The sequence below is a fragment of the Festucalex cinctus genome, chromosome 14 (assembly GCF_051991245.1).
Source record: "Festucalex cinctus isolate MCC-2025b chromosome 14, RoL_Fcin_1.0, whole genome shotgun sequence".
Classification (NCBI taxonomy): Eukaryota; Metazoa; Chordata; class Actinopteri; order Syngnathiformes; family Syngnathidae; genus Festucalex; species Festucalex cinctus.
This window is the reverse complement of record NC_135424.1, coordinates 25,540,019-25,559,611: the sequence shown is the minus strand read 5'-3', so window position 1 is coordinate 25,559,611 and position 19,593 is coordinate 25,540,019. Positions and strand designations below refer to the sequence as shown.

The 19,593-nt window shown below is 36.8% G+C and overlaps 1 protein-coding gene and 1 long non-coding RNA gene across 2 annotated transcripts in view; both read left to right on the top strand.

Moving 5' to 3' along the window:
* Positions 1–19,593, top strand: part of piezo1 (piezo type mechanosensitive ion channel component 1 (Er blood group)) — a 286,359-nt gene that overhangs the window by 135,854 nt on the left and 130,912 nt on the right. The window contains exons 22-25 of the mRNA XM_077496131.1: positions 12,813–12,917; positions 13,341–13,497; positions 16,296–16,539; positions 18,159–18,255. Coding sequence (XP_077352257.1) covers positions 12,813–12,917; positions 13,341–13,497; positions 16,296–16,539; positions 18,159–18,255 — 603 coding nt within the window. The remainder of the gene's footprint in view (positions 1–12,812; positions 12,918–13,340; positions 13,498–16,295; positions 16,540–18,158; positions 18,256–19,593) is intronic.
* Positions 4,848–10,495, top strand: LOC144000805 (uncharacterized). Its single transcript, XR_013278286.1, has 4 exons — positions 4,848–6,780; positions 7,816–7,900; positions 8,096–8,305; positions 10,018–10,495. It is a non-coding gene; the product is annotated as an uncharacterized LOC144000805 (long non-coding RNA).

The window sequence follows — 19,593 nt, the reverse complement described above, 5'->3', positions numbered from 1 at the left end:
TGACATCATGCGATCCGTGACTCAAGTCCGTGATCCGATCCGAACCATGACTTTTGTGATCCATTACTATTGGTGCAACGGATCACAAAAGACACGGTTCGGATCGGATCACGGATCTCCTTGCAATCTACAACTTATGTAAATGTTGCGCTCTATGAAGTATGACTAAATGTACCACTTACCGAGAGGCGAACTTCAGTCGAACTAGTAGATGTCATGACTAGATGGGCAATAATAACTTGTAAAACAGTCCCTAAGTCGCTAAGTGTTTTGTCCACTTCAATTCAACATTCATTCACTTCCGCTGTTAGAAGTTCCAGGATCGCGTGACAAAAGTGCAAAAGTCTACAGTGTCTTGCTTCAGGACCCAACTGAATGTTACTGTTTGCCCTGATCAGTATTTTAACCTCAGTCCTTTTGTTCAAAGTCAGTAGTGTTACCCACTAAGCCATCCAGCCACCATTTTCTGTTTTATTTCTAACATCATCATCTATAACTAATACTGCTACAACTAATTTATACCCAGAGGCGGGTAGAGTAGCCAAAAATTGTACTCAAGTAAGAGTAGCGTTACTTCAAAATAATACTACTCAAGTAAAAGTAAAAAGTAGTTCTTAAAAAATTAAGTAAAAAAAGTATTCGCTGAAAAGAATACTCAAGTACTGAGTAACCTCTTGAACATTATCTGATTTTTTTTTTTTTAAACATTCAACAAAAACATTCATTTTGTTGGGATGAACCCTCTGTTGACACAAAAAATATCAGGCTATGAGTTTACAGGTAAATAAGCCATTGAAATCACACATTCAGTTCAATTTGCAAAGTTAAATTAAGTTAACTATATTAGAGTAGGATTTCTGATGATTAATGTATTAAATCTGAGTGTACACTGAAAATATTGCGGTCACTAAATTTCCGTTAATACCCATCCAGCATAACAATTAGAAACTTGTCCTCTTTAGCCTAAATCTTTTATGTTTACAATACATATGCTATCATTGCGACATTGAATAAGACGTTGATATGTTTTCTTCCCAGGTTCTGGCATTACATGGAGTCAAGTGTATATCTGTTCCCAAAACTTCTTTACAGTTAATAATTTGTGACACTTAGTGGCTACCGCTAATTCATGCCTCCATATAACATGTATCGTGATCTGTTTCGTTTATGGCAACAGTTAGTGTTTGCAAAAGAGTCAATGTGAAAAGGTCCTTTTCAACACTTAAGACAAATACCTGCCTAAATACAGCAAAAAGGGAATTGAGGTCAAACTTACCATGACATGTTAACTCAGGTTCGATGTGGATTTTTTATATGCCGAAATGTCCGTTTATTTCGGCAGACACATAAGACACTGCATTATAAATCTGTTATTCCACACGGCATGTAAGGTAAACATGCTAATGATATGAGGCCATGGGTGTTCGGCTTCGTCCTCTCCCGTTGCTATGTTCCAAATGCCGACAGCGTTTCCGCTGCCTGTGGTCACGTGACTGCATTGTTACGTCTGATTGGTAGAATGTTAAGGGAAGGACTCGTCATGTGATTTTTGTTGCTACGTCTGATTGGTGAAATGCAGTCATGTGGCAGAACAGCTGTTGGCGTCTCTGGTAAAGATAATGAAAAAAGGAGAAAAAGTAACGACTTTAGTGTGGCCAAATATAGCGGAGTAAGAGTAGCGATCCTTCTTCACACATCTACTCAAGTAAAAGTAAAAAGTATTGTGTGGTAAAACTACTCTTAGTAGTACATTTTCTTTAACTCTTTTACTGCCACACGTTAAAAAAAAAATAATTTAAAAAAAAAAAAAAAACACCCAAGGTGCCAGACGATTTCGAGCATTTTAACTAATCTTTCAAGGCAAACATAATATTGTGTGCTTTTACTACATATACAACGTGGGTACCAAATGAAAGATCGCATTCCATTCTTTCATTAGAAAAAAGAAGTATGGGTAACACTTTATAATAACGATTGTTAGGTAACAGTTTGTAATGCGTTTGTAAAACATGAATTCATGATAACTAATGATGAACTAATCATTTGTAATTATTAAAATATTAGGAACAAGTACTTTACAAATGATTAGTAGTTAATAAGTTGTACATGTATTAGCAAACGATGAACTCATGAAGAGCAATTCAGAACTCATGATGAACTCACAATTTTGCAACTGATAAATGATTGTTAACTAATAATCAGTAAATATTTAAACATGAGAAAATGTAATTTACAAATTGTTAGTTAATATCTTATAAATGCATTAGCAAAAGATGATGTCATGACGAAGAGTTCTGAACTCATAATTTGCAATGTTGTGGGATTATGAGTTAATAATTTGCAAATCATACCTACTGGTTAACACATGATTCAGAAATGTATATTACTCATCATCATAATGCAAAAACATGTCATGAAGTGCAATTCTGAACTCATGATGAGCTACCAATTTGCAACTATTGAAGAATAACATTCAAAGTCCTTGTAGCTCAGCTCCTCATCTGGGCCCATGGAAATCAAGGCCCCACTGGTGTGGTATTATTATTTTCATTATATTACAAACCTTTTTGCAGATCCACTCCAAAGTTGAACATTGGTGATTCCGCCAGTATTTGTAAACTGTTATTATCATTTACAACTTAGATTACCATGTGTACAAATCACGTTATCATGAACACATTATCTATTCATTTTAACAAGTCATTTAATAATCTTTTTGCATACCCTATTCTAAAGTGACCACACTTCATCATGTTCAAATGACTAATATGTTTGCTGATAATATTTGTTATCATGAACACATTATCTATTCATTTTAACAAATCATTTAATAATCTTTTTGCATACCCTATTCTAAAGTGACCACACTTCATCATGTTCAAATGACTAATATGTTCTTTGATATTACTTTTATAATGAACAAACTACGTTTTCATATTAAAAAGTCATTTAATAATCTTTTTGCATACCCTATTCTAAAGTGACCACACTTCATCATGTTCAAATGACTAATATGTTTGCTGATAATATTTGTTATCATGAACAAACTATGTTTTCATATTAACAAATCATTTAATAATCTTTTTGCATACCCTATTCTAAAGTACCATACTTCATCATTTTCAAATGACTATGTTCTTTGATATTATTTTTATTATATAATTTAGATGTTTTAGATAAACGTGGTCATGATAAATAAGGAAATCCAGGAAGAACATTGTTCTGAAATACAACACAAATATGGACAAGTGTGGAACAATTTCTCAAAGATTTTATCCCATAGACTTCACAAGGACATAGACAAACATGGATTATTGCATCATTTGTATCTTCTCCCAATGTCATGAATTAGGCGACCAAGGATCCCATTGCGATGTTGTTTGGCTAACCACTCATGCCACTCGATCACTGAAAGATGTTCCACTAGAGATTGCTCTGTTCGATTGCCCCTGAGCCTCCAAATATTTTCTTTGTAGCTTCTCCAGGCTCTCTCTAAATACTGGGTTTGTGCCCCTGTTTGTGCATCAACAAATGCTATACTGTGATTAACAGTAAAATGCTTGTACCCTAATTCAGGCAAAGCACGATAGGCCCGCCACTCATCACTGATGATGACAGATCCTCTCTTAGCGTGGTGAACGATGAGCGGTATCAGCTCCTTCCTTGTTCTCCTTTGAACTAAGCGTAGAACTGGCTTTGGCGTCTTGTCTCTGTGGTAGTTTACCCCAAGTAATCCAAACACCCATTTTTTCCTTTCCCAGGTTGCAGCAGCTCTCCCACGCCCATACTGAAAAAAATATATATAAAATAAACACAAAATCACTACTATTCATATACATAAAAGTCCACCATGTTCTTGAAAGCCTTAGTATGCTTGCTCTCTGAAGCACAGTGTGCCGCAATACGATGTTATCCAAAGAATTATGATAATTTTTTATTATTGTTATTATTATCATCCCAATGTGCCTGTTTTAGATGGACTATCTCCTCCCATTCCGTTTGATCTATTGACAATTCAAACATGGAATGATACAACATGATATAGTGTAGTGTCATGCCTACAGACTTTTTTATATGCCTGGATACTAAAAGTGTTTCAATGTGTAAAAAGAAATCATGTAAAATATGTTTCCATGATGATTTAGGGGTAGCATGCACAGTGCTCTTTTTATTTTAGGGGGGATCAAGGTTCAAAAGAAACTGTGTTTAAACGATCTTCTTGGTTTGAGTTCTGTTTGTGTATAAATTTTTCCGACCATATTTGTAGTTTTGAATTTCTATATTGAAGGAAATTTGGTGCTAATTGCATAGAGCTATCATCAGCAAAACAGCTAGGAAGTGGTAATAATGCAACTGTAACTGGAAGTTATATTTGTAATGATAAATATGTGCTGCTAAAAAGTGAGACTTGTGCATTTTTTATTATGAAGTGATAATTGCCTACAGTGGAAGACTGGTTAGCACGTCCACGTCCCAGTACTGAGGACGAAAGCTCGAGTCCGAGCTCCGGCCTTCCTGGGTGGAGTTTGCCTGTTCTCCCCGTGCCCACGTGGGTCTTCTCCGGGTACTCCGGTCTCCTCCCACATTCCAAAGACATGCATGGCAGCTTAATTGGGTGCTCTGAATTGTCACTAGGTGTGCTTGTGAGTGTGGATGGTTGTTCGTCTCTGTGTGCCCTGCTGGCAACCAATTCAGGGTGTACCCCGCCTATTGCCCAGAGCCAGCTGAGATAGGCGCCAGTAGCCCCCGTGACCCTTGTGAGGGATAAGCGGTCAAGAAAATGGATGGATGGAAATTAATTGGTGGATTCATGAGTTGAACCCACAGGCCTCTGGATGTGAGTCCAACTTCCCACCCACTACACCGTGGCTACTATATTATAGTGGTGAAATAGCTGAGGGTTGTTGTCCTTACCTTTCTTTTATGGCGGAAATGACTCATCAATTACGATAAACTGTCTTCTTCCGCCAATCTCTTGTCCTGTCCGTCTCCTCAGATTTTCCATTGAATATGCACATGCTATTCTTATTTTTTTTGGCCATCTTGGTCAAAGATGCCAAACTTCCCGCAATTTCATCATCTATCATGTCAATCTGACGCAGCCTCAATCCTTGAGCGAACCTAAAAATACACAATGACATGTTGTTACCTGGATACTGTTGAAGAGCATGTAATAGGTAAACTGTATGCTAATGTGTCATTGCAAAGACTTGCTTTTAAAAAAATAAAAATAAACTTTTGCAAGTTGAAATAGTAAAAGCAAACGTTTTCACAATGTGAGATAATACAATAAATAGTATTTAAAATTCTTCATCAGAAAAACAAAGGTTTTAACATTTATAGGGTCATTAATTAACCCATGGGTGTCTTCAAGGACTCAGCATAAGGTAAAATTGATATTTACAGGAAAAGACAAAAAATACTGCCCTGCGATTGGTTGGCAACCAGTCCAGGGTGTCCCCCGCCTACTGCCCAGAGCCAGCTGAGATAGGCGCCAGCAGCCCCCGCGACCCTTGTGAGGAATAAGCGGTCAAGAAAATGGATGGATGGATGGACAAAAAATACTACCATTGAAATATTTAAGCAGTCTCTTACTTCATTACTGGAATTTGCATTATAGTTGCCTTCCCTTTTGCAGTATACTGATTTTTTGAAGATTTTTTTTTCTACAGATAAGCGACTGCATTAAGTTAGTTGTAACAACAGAGGCCAGAAGTGACTTTGTGACTCACACAACAAACTTAAAAATGACTGCATTGACACTTTTGGAGGAGAAAGGTAATTTAGACATAAGATTAATTCCATAAATGTTACAATTTAGCATTTAATGACCTGTATATAAATCTCATCCAGTTGAAGAGACACATTTTTGACCTGCTGAAAACAGACTTAGCTCTGATTGACTTTTTATGAAGTCTGTGGCGCTTTTGGCATCTCCTGGGGACCACAGGTCAAGTCAATGTATGTTTTCAAACATTGGCTATCAATTAATCGTTTTTTTTTTTTATTTTTTTATGTAAACAATTCCACAAATGAAAATTACTCATCGGGATTGGGGAAAAAAATAAAGCGACATAAAGGCATGTTGAAAAGATCTTACCATTCATAGAAATCGATGCAGTCAGCTCGGCTCAATTTCATTTTTCTTTTGCAGGTTTTGCAGTGTATCTTACTGCCAATCACTTTCTTCTTTTGTAACCACAAAATTAGATTCAGCGTATTTTTGACTGTGGGTGTTTTTTTTTTCCACCAGTTCCCTGACTTTCCTTGCAAAACGCTTAATTTTCGACATTGCGCAAGGAGGCTGAGCCCGTGATGGTATTTGAACACTCTGACCGGGTAGTTTCCCTCTTAAAACAACAACCAATCAGATACTGAGTCTCAATTTCGTGGCCGGGTTTGAAATAAACACTGAAAAATGTTTACCATGTTGCCAGTTGCACTCAAGTATCTATTTGTTTCTCCACTTGATGATAAAAAACGTGCCCGTTTTTTTTTTTTTTTTTTGGTGTGGATTTTTATGTTTCCAAAATTGAAACAAGAAATTATGTAGCTGTTTTACTTACAGCTTGCATGTGTTCCTACTTGTACCCTGTTCGTATTGCGTTATTTTCTCTTAATCTGGCAACCCAATACGAGACTCTGGCCCTACATGCTAACGGTTGGAAGAGAGAACGAAGCCAAGCGACTTGTTTTCTCAGCTCCAAACACTAAACAGCATGGCTGATACGCGCTCACGAAAAAAGAACAGCAAGCAACAGACTGCCGCCACATCCGTAGGTAAGTTCAATGTGACAAGTTAAGTGTTAAAGTGCACGGCAAACTATTATACCATGATTTCTCGACAGTACCCGACATCAGTTTAATTAACCTACTGTGACGCGTATGGAAATCTACTAAATTGAGACGTTGGGTTTTCGCCAGCGTTTGCAGTCCACGCAGTTCAGTGCTTCGTTGCATGATTCCCAAACAGCTGGTGTGACGATGCGAAAAATTCAAGAAATTCTCAAACTCTGACTTCTCACGAAGCAAATAGTTTATTATAGGGGTGCACCGATCACAAAAGGATTTAGTTGGCCGGCACCTCAGAAAAAGAAATCAATAAATCATATCCTCCATGACTTTGTGTCTCTTTGCAGATATTCAAAATTGATCTAGCAAATGAGTAGGCCATGTCAACGATTTTATGATATATAGACTAGTATTACAACATTGGGTGAATTTATCAGTTTAGATTTTTAGTTTTACTATGTAAATTCCAGTCAAATCTCATTTACAGGCAGAAAAAATGGTCCACCGATTAACTTTTAATGCCGTACTTAAGAGACTCATGCAAAAAAACCTGTAATGACACAGCAATTGTAACATGTGTAGCCTAGTAAGAGGTGGCACACTAGGTGACGCCTAGTAGGCGTCACCTAGTGTAGAACATAAATTACTGTAGCAACAAAGAGGACTGTGCTTGAGCTCTGATTGTCATGTTAAATGCCATGCTGTTGAAAACACCAATTTTTTGTCTAACCACAGTATGGTTATAAACCTCAGAGCATCAGAATCTACTTTACGATCGCACCCATTGAGAAGGACAATAATTTTGAATCCATGGCATTGTCAATTGGAAGACATTAGAATTGCATAAAATTTGGAGAATAATTGACAAAGCTACTTTCGAAATTTGGCTGGCGTTATTAAACATTCTACTATTCAAAGCTCGTGCCTCATGCCTCATCTACTTATTTGATACTTAGAAGTGGAATGTCATGGTTTGATTCTACTAAATTGATATTTTTTTTACTACATGTTTTGCCTCTGCAGATGCACCAACATACAGAATAGCAATGGAATCCAAAATTAAGGAACTGGAGAAAGATAGAGAGTTCCTGCTAAAGGAACTGTCAGTGTAAGTACTTATTCACTGGGTACTTCTAAACTTGAGATATACTTTAGTTTAGATATGAAAATGCATCGGGGGGTTTTTTAGATAACAATTCTTCCATTTTAATTGTTAATGCAAACAGAATATTGTGTTCTCATAGGTATAACCAAAGTGTATCATTATTCACTTCATCAATGAGCCATGTTTGTCTTTCATCAGACAAGAAAAAGGACATTACTGGAACCACAAAGCATGTTTCGGATTCAACACGGTCCTCTTCGGAAAAGTCCTCATCTTCTTCTTCTTCCTCATCCTCCTCTTCCTCTGATGAGGAAAAAAGGAGGAAGAAAAAGAAGGGAAAAAAACACAAGAAGATGGTGAAGCGCCCAAAGAAGAGAGCGACTAAAGGAAAATGCACTTTTGGAAGAGGTGTGCTACAGTGCTCTCTTTTGTTAACTTGCATAACTGTACAGTAGTTGTTCACCAAGCGACATTTAAAAAAAAAGGGGTATAGATGTTATACTATGTTACCAGTTTGGTCATTGTTTTCCAAAGTAAAAACTAATGGGATACTGATCGGCCGCTTAATTGTCGATAGCTAAAAATTATATAAGTACACTAGTGGTTTGACTTATACTTATTCAATTATGTTGTATTACAATAAAGATGAGTGTGCAGTAAATTATCATGGGAAGATTCTTATGTAGCTTGTGGGAGTATTAGGGTGAACACAAAGGGGGTTCTTTTAGTCTTATCTTTTTTGATGGAAAAACAAATTCATAGTGCCATTATTGTACTTAATATTATTTGCATTAAACCTGTGTAACTTACACCCTCGCAAACAATCTTTATGCTCACAAAGTGCTTTTCTTGTTGCCATCAAATTATTGACAAATAAATAAGCATACAGATGGTTTGCGAATGTCGGCCGAACATCTTTATAATGTTTTGCAGTAGTAAACTAAACCTAACAAAATGCCATCACTCGCTAAATGCACACAGTGTCGCAAGCCTGAGCTCAGTGACATACGGCTTCATAGCCTGAGCAGAAATGCATGTGAAGATGTTCCCTTTGCATGGAAAATTTCTCTAACTCAACTGATGTCACAACTCATTGCAGAGTATGAATCACTGTGAATAATTTAGACCTACAACACTTTGATAGTGATAATATAGTGTAAGAGTAAAATACTATGTCAAAGAACATTAAACAATGTTCACCTCGCTCTTTATTTTGAGCGTCTCTTTGGTATATTTGGGGGTCATTGTTTGTATTTTGCTTGTCAGATCTTCTTACGCGATATCACTAAAATAAACGTAATTACAGTTAGTACACACAGTTGAATAGGAAAAGGTGTGGCGTTCTTTCTGCATAAATACCAAAGTAGCAAGTCAAATAGGTGTACCCACCATTCGTAAACAAGTACATTTACCCTGCGGTTGCTGGGGTTCAACTAGATCTCCACATCTGATTTGGGATCAATAATGTACAGATTTACTGTTGCATTTCACAAACTGAAATCTTTATGCCAGTTATATGATCATATAGGGTAGTGAAGATTTGTGAGACTGGAGCTGTATGTAAATAAAAAGCCATACTCAACTCTGTTTCACATGGCTACGCAAAACCAATACTGATTGGCTCAAAAATAGCTGGTCGTAAATGTGAGAGATTTGCCAAACAGCATTTTTTACAGCGGTAGAAATGTTTTAAAATGCCATAGTGGAATAAACAACTGAGTTTATTAGAATTTTATTTTTCAAACTATTCTAACTTTGGACTTTAACAAAATGAATAAAGCTTAATATATTACAATATGGGTTCTTCAGTATTGAATAAAGCAACGTTGCGGAAAGGTGACAAAATAGATAACAAAATAGATGATTCCATTTAATCAGTACTCATGTAATGCTTCTCAACCATTCAAAGTACTTTTTAAAAGCAATTGTTGTATATACTTGCAGTACCATACGTCATAAGATTCATCTTACAGTTGTGCTGTCCAACATGATCATAATGGTTGCAGAAAAATTACTGAGTTCTATGAGACATGGCTAAAAGTATCTTGTGAACCTATGAACAAGACTGAAACCACTATATTAGTCCTTGCATTGCTCACTCTTTTCTTTCATGATTCCAGCTTCAACACCCGAGGATGTCATGAAACGATACAAGAAGGTCCTCATGTCTTCCTGCGAGGGAAGAATCTCAGACAATCATTTGAGGCCGTTGGTGTGGATCGCAACACAGTGTTAGCTAGTGTGTGTATTGCTGAGTTGAGTGTCGCCAACCTGGAAAAGTACAGCCAGGTCCTTGAGGGATATTCAAGGGGCCAAAAGTTGAAAGAGTTTGAATTAGTTTCTCGACAAACAATAGACAGTAATCCATCCATCAAAGCCGAAATTGAAATCATGAAAAAAAAGGGGAAACTGCTGCCTTTTATGAAAAGGCAGTAGATAAGTTAAGTTCAACAGAAGTAATATTCAATTGCAACTGTTAGTCCTACAGTTTTATGTTGTAGGAAATGTAGTACTGTACACATATTTGTATTCAACAATACTACTTGTTAATTTGTACATTACATTTGCAAATAAAAAAGGAACTAGCAACATTTTGTATGTTTCATCACTTTAGAATAGGGTATGCAAAAAGATTATTAAATGACCTGTTAATATGAAAACATAGTTTGTTCATGATAACAAATATTATCAGCAAACATATTAGTCATTTGAACATGATGAAGTGTGGTCACTTTAGAATAGGGTATGCAAAAAGATTATTAAATGACTTGTTAATATGAAAACGTAGTTTGTTCATTATAAATATTATCAGCGAACATCTTAGTCATTTGAACATGATGAAGTGTGGTCATTTTAGAATAGGGTATGCAAAAATATTAAATTATTTGTTAAAATGAATAGATAATGTAGGCGGCACGGTCGTCGAGTGGTTAGCACGTCCGCTTCCCAGTTCTGAGGTCTCCGGTTCGAGTCCAGGCTCGGACCTTCCTGGGTGGAGTTTGCATGTTCTCCCCGTGCCCGCGTGGGTCTTCTCCGGGTACTCCGGTCTCCTCCCACATTCCAAAGATATGCATGGCAGGTTAATTGGGCGCTCCGAATTGTCCCTAGGTGTGCGTGTGAGTGTGGATGGTTGTTCGTCTCTGTGTGACCTGCGATTGGTTGGCAACCAGTCCAGGATGTCCCCAGCCTACTGCCCAGAGCCAGCTGAGATAGGCGCCAGCAGCCCCCGCGACCCTTGTGAGGAATAAGCGGTCAGGAAAATGGATGGATGGATAGATAATGTGTTCATGATAACAAATATTATCAGCAAACATATTAGTCATTTGAACATGATGAAGTGTGGTCACTTTAGAATAGGGTATGCAAAAAGATTATTAAATGACTTGTTAAAATGAATAGATAATGTGTTCATGATAACATGATTTGTACACATGGTAATCTAAGTTGTAAATAATTGTTATATAATAATAATATAATATAATATAATAATTGTATAGTTGATAATAACAGTTTACAAATACTGGCGGAATCACCAATGTTCAACTTTGGAGTGGATCTGCAAAAAGGTTTGTAATATAATGAAAATAATAATACCACACCAGTGGGGCCTTGATTTCCATAGATGAGGAGCTGAGCTACAAGGACTTTGAATGTTATTCTTCAATAGTTGCAAATTGGTAGCTCATCATGAGTTCAGAATTGCACTTCATGACATGTTTTTGCATTATGATGATGAGTAATATACATTTCTGAATCATGTGTTAACCAGTAGGTATGATTTGCAAATTATTAACTCATAATCCCACAACATTGCAAATTATGAGTTCAGAACTCTTCGTCATGACATCATCTTTTGCTAATGCATTTATAAGATATTAACTAACAATTTGTAAATTACATTTTCTCATGTTTAAATATTTACTGATTATTAGTTAACAATCATTTATCAGTTGCAAAATTGTTAGTTCATCATGAGTTAAGATCTGCTAATCATGAATTCACCGTTTGTTAATGCTTTTACAAGTTATTAACGAAAAAATTGTCAATTTCTTTCCCGTTTTACTCATTATGAGTTAACAATCATTCAACAGTTGCAAATTGTGAGTTCATCATGAGTTCTGAATTGCTCTTCATGAGTTCATCGTTTGCTAATACATTTACAACTTATTAACTACTAATCATTTGTAAAGTACTTGTTTCTAATATTTTAATAATTACAAATGATTAGTTCATCATTAGTTATCATGAATCATGTTTTACAAACGCATTACAAACTGTTACCTAACAATCGTTATTATAAAGTGTTACCGAAGTATGTTTCTACCTTATTCCGTTCTTTAGAAATCACCATTTGAGTGGCATTGTGTGAAAATTGAAAATATCAGAAGATTTTTGTGAAAAAGATACATTTTCTCCATAGCAGTGACTTTGACACTAATATTTTTTGTTTAGTGACGCTCTGTGAATTAGCGTTAATGTGACAAAGGCTTTGATCATTCACGTCATCCCTGAAAACGTTCTGTTTCATCAGATTTCACCAGATTCCGTCACGTTTTATTGTAATTCCATACACTGGCAGCCCATTGAAAAGAGATACAATGCTGCGATCTGCTGGCCATAGTTAGTGGGTGTTTTTGATTCCACATCCTATTGACCAGGCAGCGCTGCACTCAGACATTGCACTTCCCATTGATTAAAAAAAACAAAAAACGTAGATGACGTCATTTAACGTCTCTGGCGGCATACATCGTGATTTTACTCATCATGATTAAACGTTTTTGGCGGTCAAAGAGTTACTCAAGTACATGTAACGGAGTAAATGTAACTCATTACTACCCACTTCGGTTTATATCTTTATGGATTTACAGTAAGCATCTGCAAATGTTTTGTATTTTCTCTATTTTTTGTGCTACAGATTACCCATGGCGGTGGAACACACCACTTTTAATGAACTCTGCTCTTATCAAATGGCTTTATCTGCCAGACTTCTACACTGTGCCTAACTCCAAAAACCTGATAGGTTGGTTGGTATTTGTGTGGTTTCTGTGTGCAACATTATAAGTGTCTTTCTTCCCCCAATGATTTTTCCATCAGTTAGCTTAGGTTAATTCAGAACCACTATATGTGCTCTGATTTATTCAATTCAGATTTGTTTTTACAGTGCAATATAAGTACTACTAATACTAGATCACAAGTTACTTTGTGATTCCCTTCCTCAATATATAAAGTGTTTTAATAACAAAGTGATCATATTATGATTATACCACATTGAGAGAATTAAGTCTTTTTACAAATGTGAATCACCACTAATAAACAGGTCAGACTCAGTGTAGGTCGAGTTGCTGATGTCTTTATTTCTCAGTGTGTCTCTTGCTCATATATAATGCCATTTTCTACTGTCATTTATAATGCTTTATCCTAATGGGTTATGTCTTTTTCGCAGTGGATTTTGTGCTTCTGATTTGTACGTCACAGCAGTGGAAAGTATTTAAGTGTGAAAATTGTGAGGATTGGGTCGTTATGGCTGGTGACAATACAGACAACCCTGATCCAATGGAAGGTCGACTGTTTAATCCTGCACCCAATTTTGTCAACTGCAGGTAAATTCAGTATTCTATATATTTTTTTTCCATGTTACTTATTTTGTGTTCTGAAGATTTATTATATGCCATTATACAGGGTGTTCGAAAAGTGACTGTGCACTTTTCATTTTTACCAAAAGACAAAATTGAATAAAAGGGTGAATTGAGGCAACTCGATTGTTCTGGTTTGTTGAATATGGTAAATATTCACCTTTGATCCATAGGGCTTCTTCAGTTAAATTTTTTTTTAGGTGTGTACCGTCGACCTACTGTATTTATGTGGGTGTGGAATGTTTTACCTTTTATCACAGAAAAGTGGAGTTTCTTCGAAAAAGTTCATTGTAAACAGTTATTTAAATATCAAACATCTGGAACAAAACAGAAAAACTGCACCATTCAGTCGGCTGAGCTTTTTCTATCTATATCTAAGATTTCCTACTACGTGCGTGGTCATTGAATGCACCAAACTCCACTGCCGCGTGAGTACTTGCTTTTCTTTTGCTTCTCCGTGATAAATACGTTCTTCTTATTTCAAAACATTTCTAAAACTGAATATGTGTGTTTTCATGTATTTATTGAAGAACGTGTTGTACCGTTGTACCGTGTTGTCCGCCTCACAGTTCTGAGGACTCGGGTTCAAGTCCAGGCTCCGGTCTTCCTGGGTGGAGTTTGCATGTTCTCCCCGTGCCCGCGTGGGTCTTCTCCGGGTCATCCGGTCTCCTCCCACATTCCAAAGACATGCATTGCAGGTTAATTGGGCGCTCCGAATTGTCCCTAGGTGTGCTTGTGTGCGTGGATGGTTGTTCGTCTCTATGTGCCCTGCGATTGGCTGGCAGCCAGTCCAGGGTGTCCCCCGCCTACTGCCCAAAGCCAGCTGAGATAGGCTCCAGCACCCGCTGCGACCCTTGTGAGGAATAAGCGGTCAAGAAAATGTATGTATGTATGTATGTATGTGTTGTACCCACGGGAGGGAATACAATTTTTTACAGGGGTAAGTGGCTGCCCGTGTTGTTGCGCTCCAACAACAGACCAGATTCTGTGTATGACGTAGTCCATCCCCGAAGCTGAAGCCCGGACTCGATCTTACACCCTCAGCAGCGGCGGGAGGTGGACGTACTAACCAGTGTACCACCATGAACGGAACTCGAAACATTTTTGATAATATTTGAAAGCGTTATCCATTATTATTATTATTATTATTATTATTATTATTATTATTATTATTATTATTATTATAATTATTATGATTATTATTATATGAATGTATGGCAGCGCTTCCGTCTTAAATATTATCCAAATCATTGCAAGCTTTGCTCTAATATTTTTAGACTATGATTAATATATGTCTGCACATGTACTCATAATTTTTGGGCCAATCAGTCACGGTTTTCATTCATAACGCCACCGCAGGACTGGTTGAGCAAAATTGGCTGTGTCGCACTCCGCTCCAGTCACTTCAACAAATGTATTTTCCCCCATTTCTTTCTCCAAAGAATACAGTCAAACCTCGGTTTTCGAACGCTTCTGTTCTCGACCAAATCGGTCTTCGACCAGAAAATTCGAGAATTTTACGTCTCAGAACTCGTCCAAAAAATCGGTTCTCGACCAAACTGAAAAAAGCCGAGCGTACCTAACGCGACTCAGTCGGGAGAAAAAGCTGAGCATACCTGAACGCGACGCATTCGGGAGCCGAGCTAACTGGAATGCCCAGGATGCTTCCTCCGTAGCACATTCGTGTTCAAAGTTCATTCAGAGCTGTTCGGAGACCTGTTCATTGTTATTTATGCAAATCTGACTGCTTTTTTTTATTTTATTTTTTATTTATTTTTATTTTTTTTTTTATAGTTTTGCATCGTGTATTAGCCCCTAATCATGGGTCCAAAGAAAGAAAGTGCATTTTTTATTTTTATTTTTTTCATCATTTTAGAAAGGATATAATCTATTAAAATAAAACAGTGTCTATTTCTACCCTTTTCTATTTATGGTAAATAGTATACAGTGCAGTTTATGGTGTATAATAGTAAAAAACAAAAACAACAAAAAACAAAAAAAAGCAAAAACTTGGAAAAAGTTTTTTTAGACTTGGAACAGATTACAATTATTTACATTAATTATAATGGGAAAAATTGTTTCGGATTTCAAACGATTCACTTTTGGAACAGCCTTTTGGAACGGATTATGTTCGAAAACCGAGGTTTGACTGTAATATGAACACCCTGACTGAGTGATATCTCAATTATGGCAATATACTTGACGACACCATATTCATTTTTATAGTACAAAATTAGACCAGGAAATAATTTCAAAATGAACATGGGTTGCGATAAGGATGAAAATTTGGACACAGCCTAGGACTTACTTTTTGAAGTATTCATTTTCTGTATGGCTTTTTTTGTGTGTGTGTGTGTGTGTCTGGTGGGCCTTGAAAGTGTTTTAATGTAAAACGTGTTCCTTGACTAAGTAAAGGTTCGTCGCATTTTGATGAAAGAACATTACTCACATTATTAAAATACCTGGGAACTGTTTGAAATGGTGAAAAGTGCATAATAGGTCTCTTTTAATGCATCAATTTCTGAAGTTTCAGAATCACTTTACTATGTTTAGTTTGTTTTAGGTTTTAATTTAGCCCTTCTCAAGAAGAACATTGTATTTTCCATGTCTTTACACTTTATTGTTTTCGAATTTGGAAGCTAGAATAAAAAAGTACCTGACATTGAATGTTTTCACTGTTTGTCTTGCCACTTCTGAAAGCTGTAGCCTCATTTCACTGTACGAAAAAAGGCATTTGAGCAAACTGTGTTCCTCTCCTCTTTCAGGAGTTACCTGGACATGGCTAAGGTTTTGGTTTTTCGCTACTTATTCTGGTTTGTACTGTCAGTGGTCTTCATCACTGGGGCTACACGGGTCTCAGTGTTTGGACTGGGATACCTTCTCGCTTGTTTTTTTTTTTTATTGTTTGGGACCCAACTATTGATCAAACCCTCCAGAACACGCCTTGCCATGTGGGACTGTCTCATCATCTATAATGTGGCAGTCATCATATCCAAAAATATTCTATCAGTAAGTATGAAATCAGTATGACTTTGTTGGTAGCATGTAACGGGATACTGTGTCAAGCACAGGCCACATACCCAACTCCTTGCTACACACAGCTACAAAGTTTACAGCAGTGTCAATTTAAAAGATGATTTTTTTCCCCCCATACAATAAATCACTGTTTTCGAGTAAATGCATTTGCAAAATGCCCTAAATTAGGTATTCAATTTGGATTCATTTAACGATGAATTGTTTCTTATGGAGGACCAAAACTGCCAAAATTCGAAATAAATAAATGAATGACTAAATAAATAAATAAATGACTAAAAGTGAAAATAAAAATGAATATAAAAAAAATATATCTAAAAAAATATAAATGGAAATAAATCAGTTTTATTTTTACCTTTAGTCATTTATTTATTTATTTATTTATTTATTTATTTTTAGTCATTTATCTATTTAGTCATTTATTTATTTTGAATTTTGGCAGTTTTGGGCCGTACAGCCAAGTCGAAATGTTATTCAAATGAGGGGGCGGTCCTAACCGTGTCTTGGGTTGGACTCCACCGTGTCACGCCGCCACCAGAGTGGCGGTTCATGCTTTTGTTTTTACAGTCATGTTCCTGTTTTATTTTGATAGTCCTGACTCTACTCTCACCCCAGGTCACTTACCCTTCCTGCAGCTCAATGATTACCGGTCCACGCCCATGATCAGCACCACCTGTTTCCAATCAACCCGGACAATAAAAGCCACCTTCATTCTCCAGTTAGTTGCCGAAGTGTCACATCTCAGTGCATGGAAGCGTCCTCGCAGTCCTCGTACCACAGTCCTTGTTTGATGTCTAGCCTTGCCTTGTCTTGCGCCTTTAGTTTGCCCTGGTTTTCCTCCCTTGTGGAGCGCCTTTTGTTGTCCCTGTTTTTGAGTGCCCTTTTTTGTATCTCCAGTTTAGAGCTCTTTTTGTTCAGCCTTTTTTCCCTCTTTGAGAGGCGATTTGAGTTTCGTGCGATTAAAGCTGCAGCCTTGTTGGCCAACTTACATTCTGCGTCTGAGTCCTACCTCCTCTCGCCGTGTCACCCCGTTGCAAATTGCCTGTCATTGGTCGAGTGAGCAGCTCGGCGAACAAGGAAGTCTTGCCGACTTACAATGGAGAGCTCCAGCAATGGACGACTATCTTGTCCACTGTCTGCTCTCACGTTGCAAGCCGGTGAAACTTCCTTGTTCACCGAGCTGCTCACTCGACCAATGACAGGCAGTTTGCAACGGCGGAGTCCAGCCCAAAACACGCTTAGAACCGCCCCCTCATTTAAATAACATTTCGACTTGGCTGTATGGCCCAAAACTGCCAAAATTCAAAATAAATAAATGACTAAATAAATAAATGACTAAATAAATAAATGACGAAATAAATTAATAACTAAATAAATAGATAAATGACTAAATAAACAAATAAATAAATGACGAAAAGTGAAAATAAAAACGGATTTATTTCCATTTATATTTATTTTTTTAGATATAATTTTCAAATTATATTTTTTTATATTCATTTTTATTTTCACTTTTAGTCATTTATTTATTTAGTCATTTATTTATGATAATGTTGGCAGTTTTGGTCCTCCATAGTTTCTCTCTCTGTATGTTTCAGATTCTGGCGTGTGTGTTTGTTATTGAAATGCAGAAGGGCTTTTGTTGGATGATCCAACTCTTCAGTTTAGTTTGCACAGTCAAGGGATACTATGATCGTAAGTATCAGACAAGAATGATAAATATTATTGTATTATGATGATTCATCATTTACATTGCATGGTGATTTTCTTTAAACTTGGCATGTATGATCTCAAGACCTGGGATAACAACTGGGGAAAGAAATCTTGAATTTCCGTAATACTATATGACGGGGCATCAAAGTTTGCCTTGAATATTTCCTTCATCACGAAAGAGGAAATGCTTAATAACTCTGCTGTACAAGCTCCAAAAATTCCCAAACTTCTCATGCATCTTAAAACCCAAGGCCTGACAACATATGTATGATATTCGGTTATACTATTGCCGCCACCTAGTGATGACAAAAATTGTCATACTTTACTTTTTTATCTACTGTGCAAAGCCCGTTTGAGGGATCCAGTTGAAAATTTGTCAGAAAAGCCTGAAGATATTGATCATGCCCCACACTGAATATTGTGACTTTTCGGCAAAGGGTGTGGCCATGACAGTGCCGCAAAGTCTGATGGCAAGGTAAGGCAAGGCAAGTTTATTTGTATAGCACATTTCATACACAAGGCAACTCAATGTGCTTTACACAAGGAAAGGCAACTCATAAGCATAACAAAAACAGGTCAGAGGAAGAAGAGAAAATAAAAGTAGGTTGCAAAATTTACTAAAAGAACATACATTCACAATGTGAAAAAACATTTAGCGTAAGGAAGTTTAAAATAATAATTAAAAAGGAAAAACAAAAAAATTATGAATTAAAGCTGTTTAAAAGTCCTGAATCAAAGGTATGAGAAAAAAGCAAATTTTTCAACCTGGATTTAAAAGCATTTGCACGCGGGGCTGACTTCTGCTGGCAGCCTATTCCATCTGTATGCAGAATAACAATTAATTGCAGCTTCACCATGTTTGCTTCAAACTCTGGGTTCCACTGTTTGGCCCAAGGCTGTAGATCTCAGAGCCCTGCTGGGTTTGTACTCAATCAACATTTCTTGGATATATTCAGGACCCAAACCATTCAGTGATTTATAGACCAGTAGCAGAATTTTGAAATCTATTCTACAGCTGACTGGGAGACAGTGTAAAGCCTTAAGTACTGGATTGATATTTTCTGATCTCTTTGCTTTGGTCAGAACTTGAGCTGCAGCGTTCTGAATGAGCTGCAATTGTCTCATGTTCTTTTGAGAGTCCAGTCAGAAGACCGTTACAGTAATCGAGTCTGCTAGACATAAAGGCATGGATAAGCTTCTCTTGGTCTGCTTGAAGCATGCAGTTCTTCTGGATATGTTTTTCAGCTGATAAAAGGATGTTTTAGTGATTAATTTGATATGATTGCTGAAAGTCAGGTTTGAGTCTATTACTACCCCAAG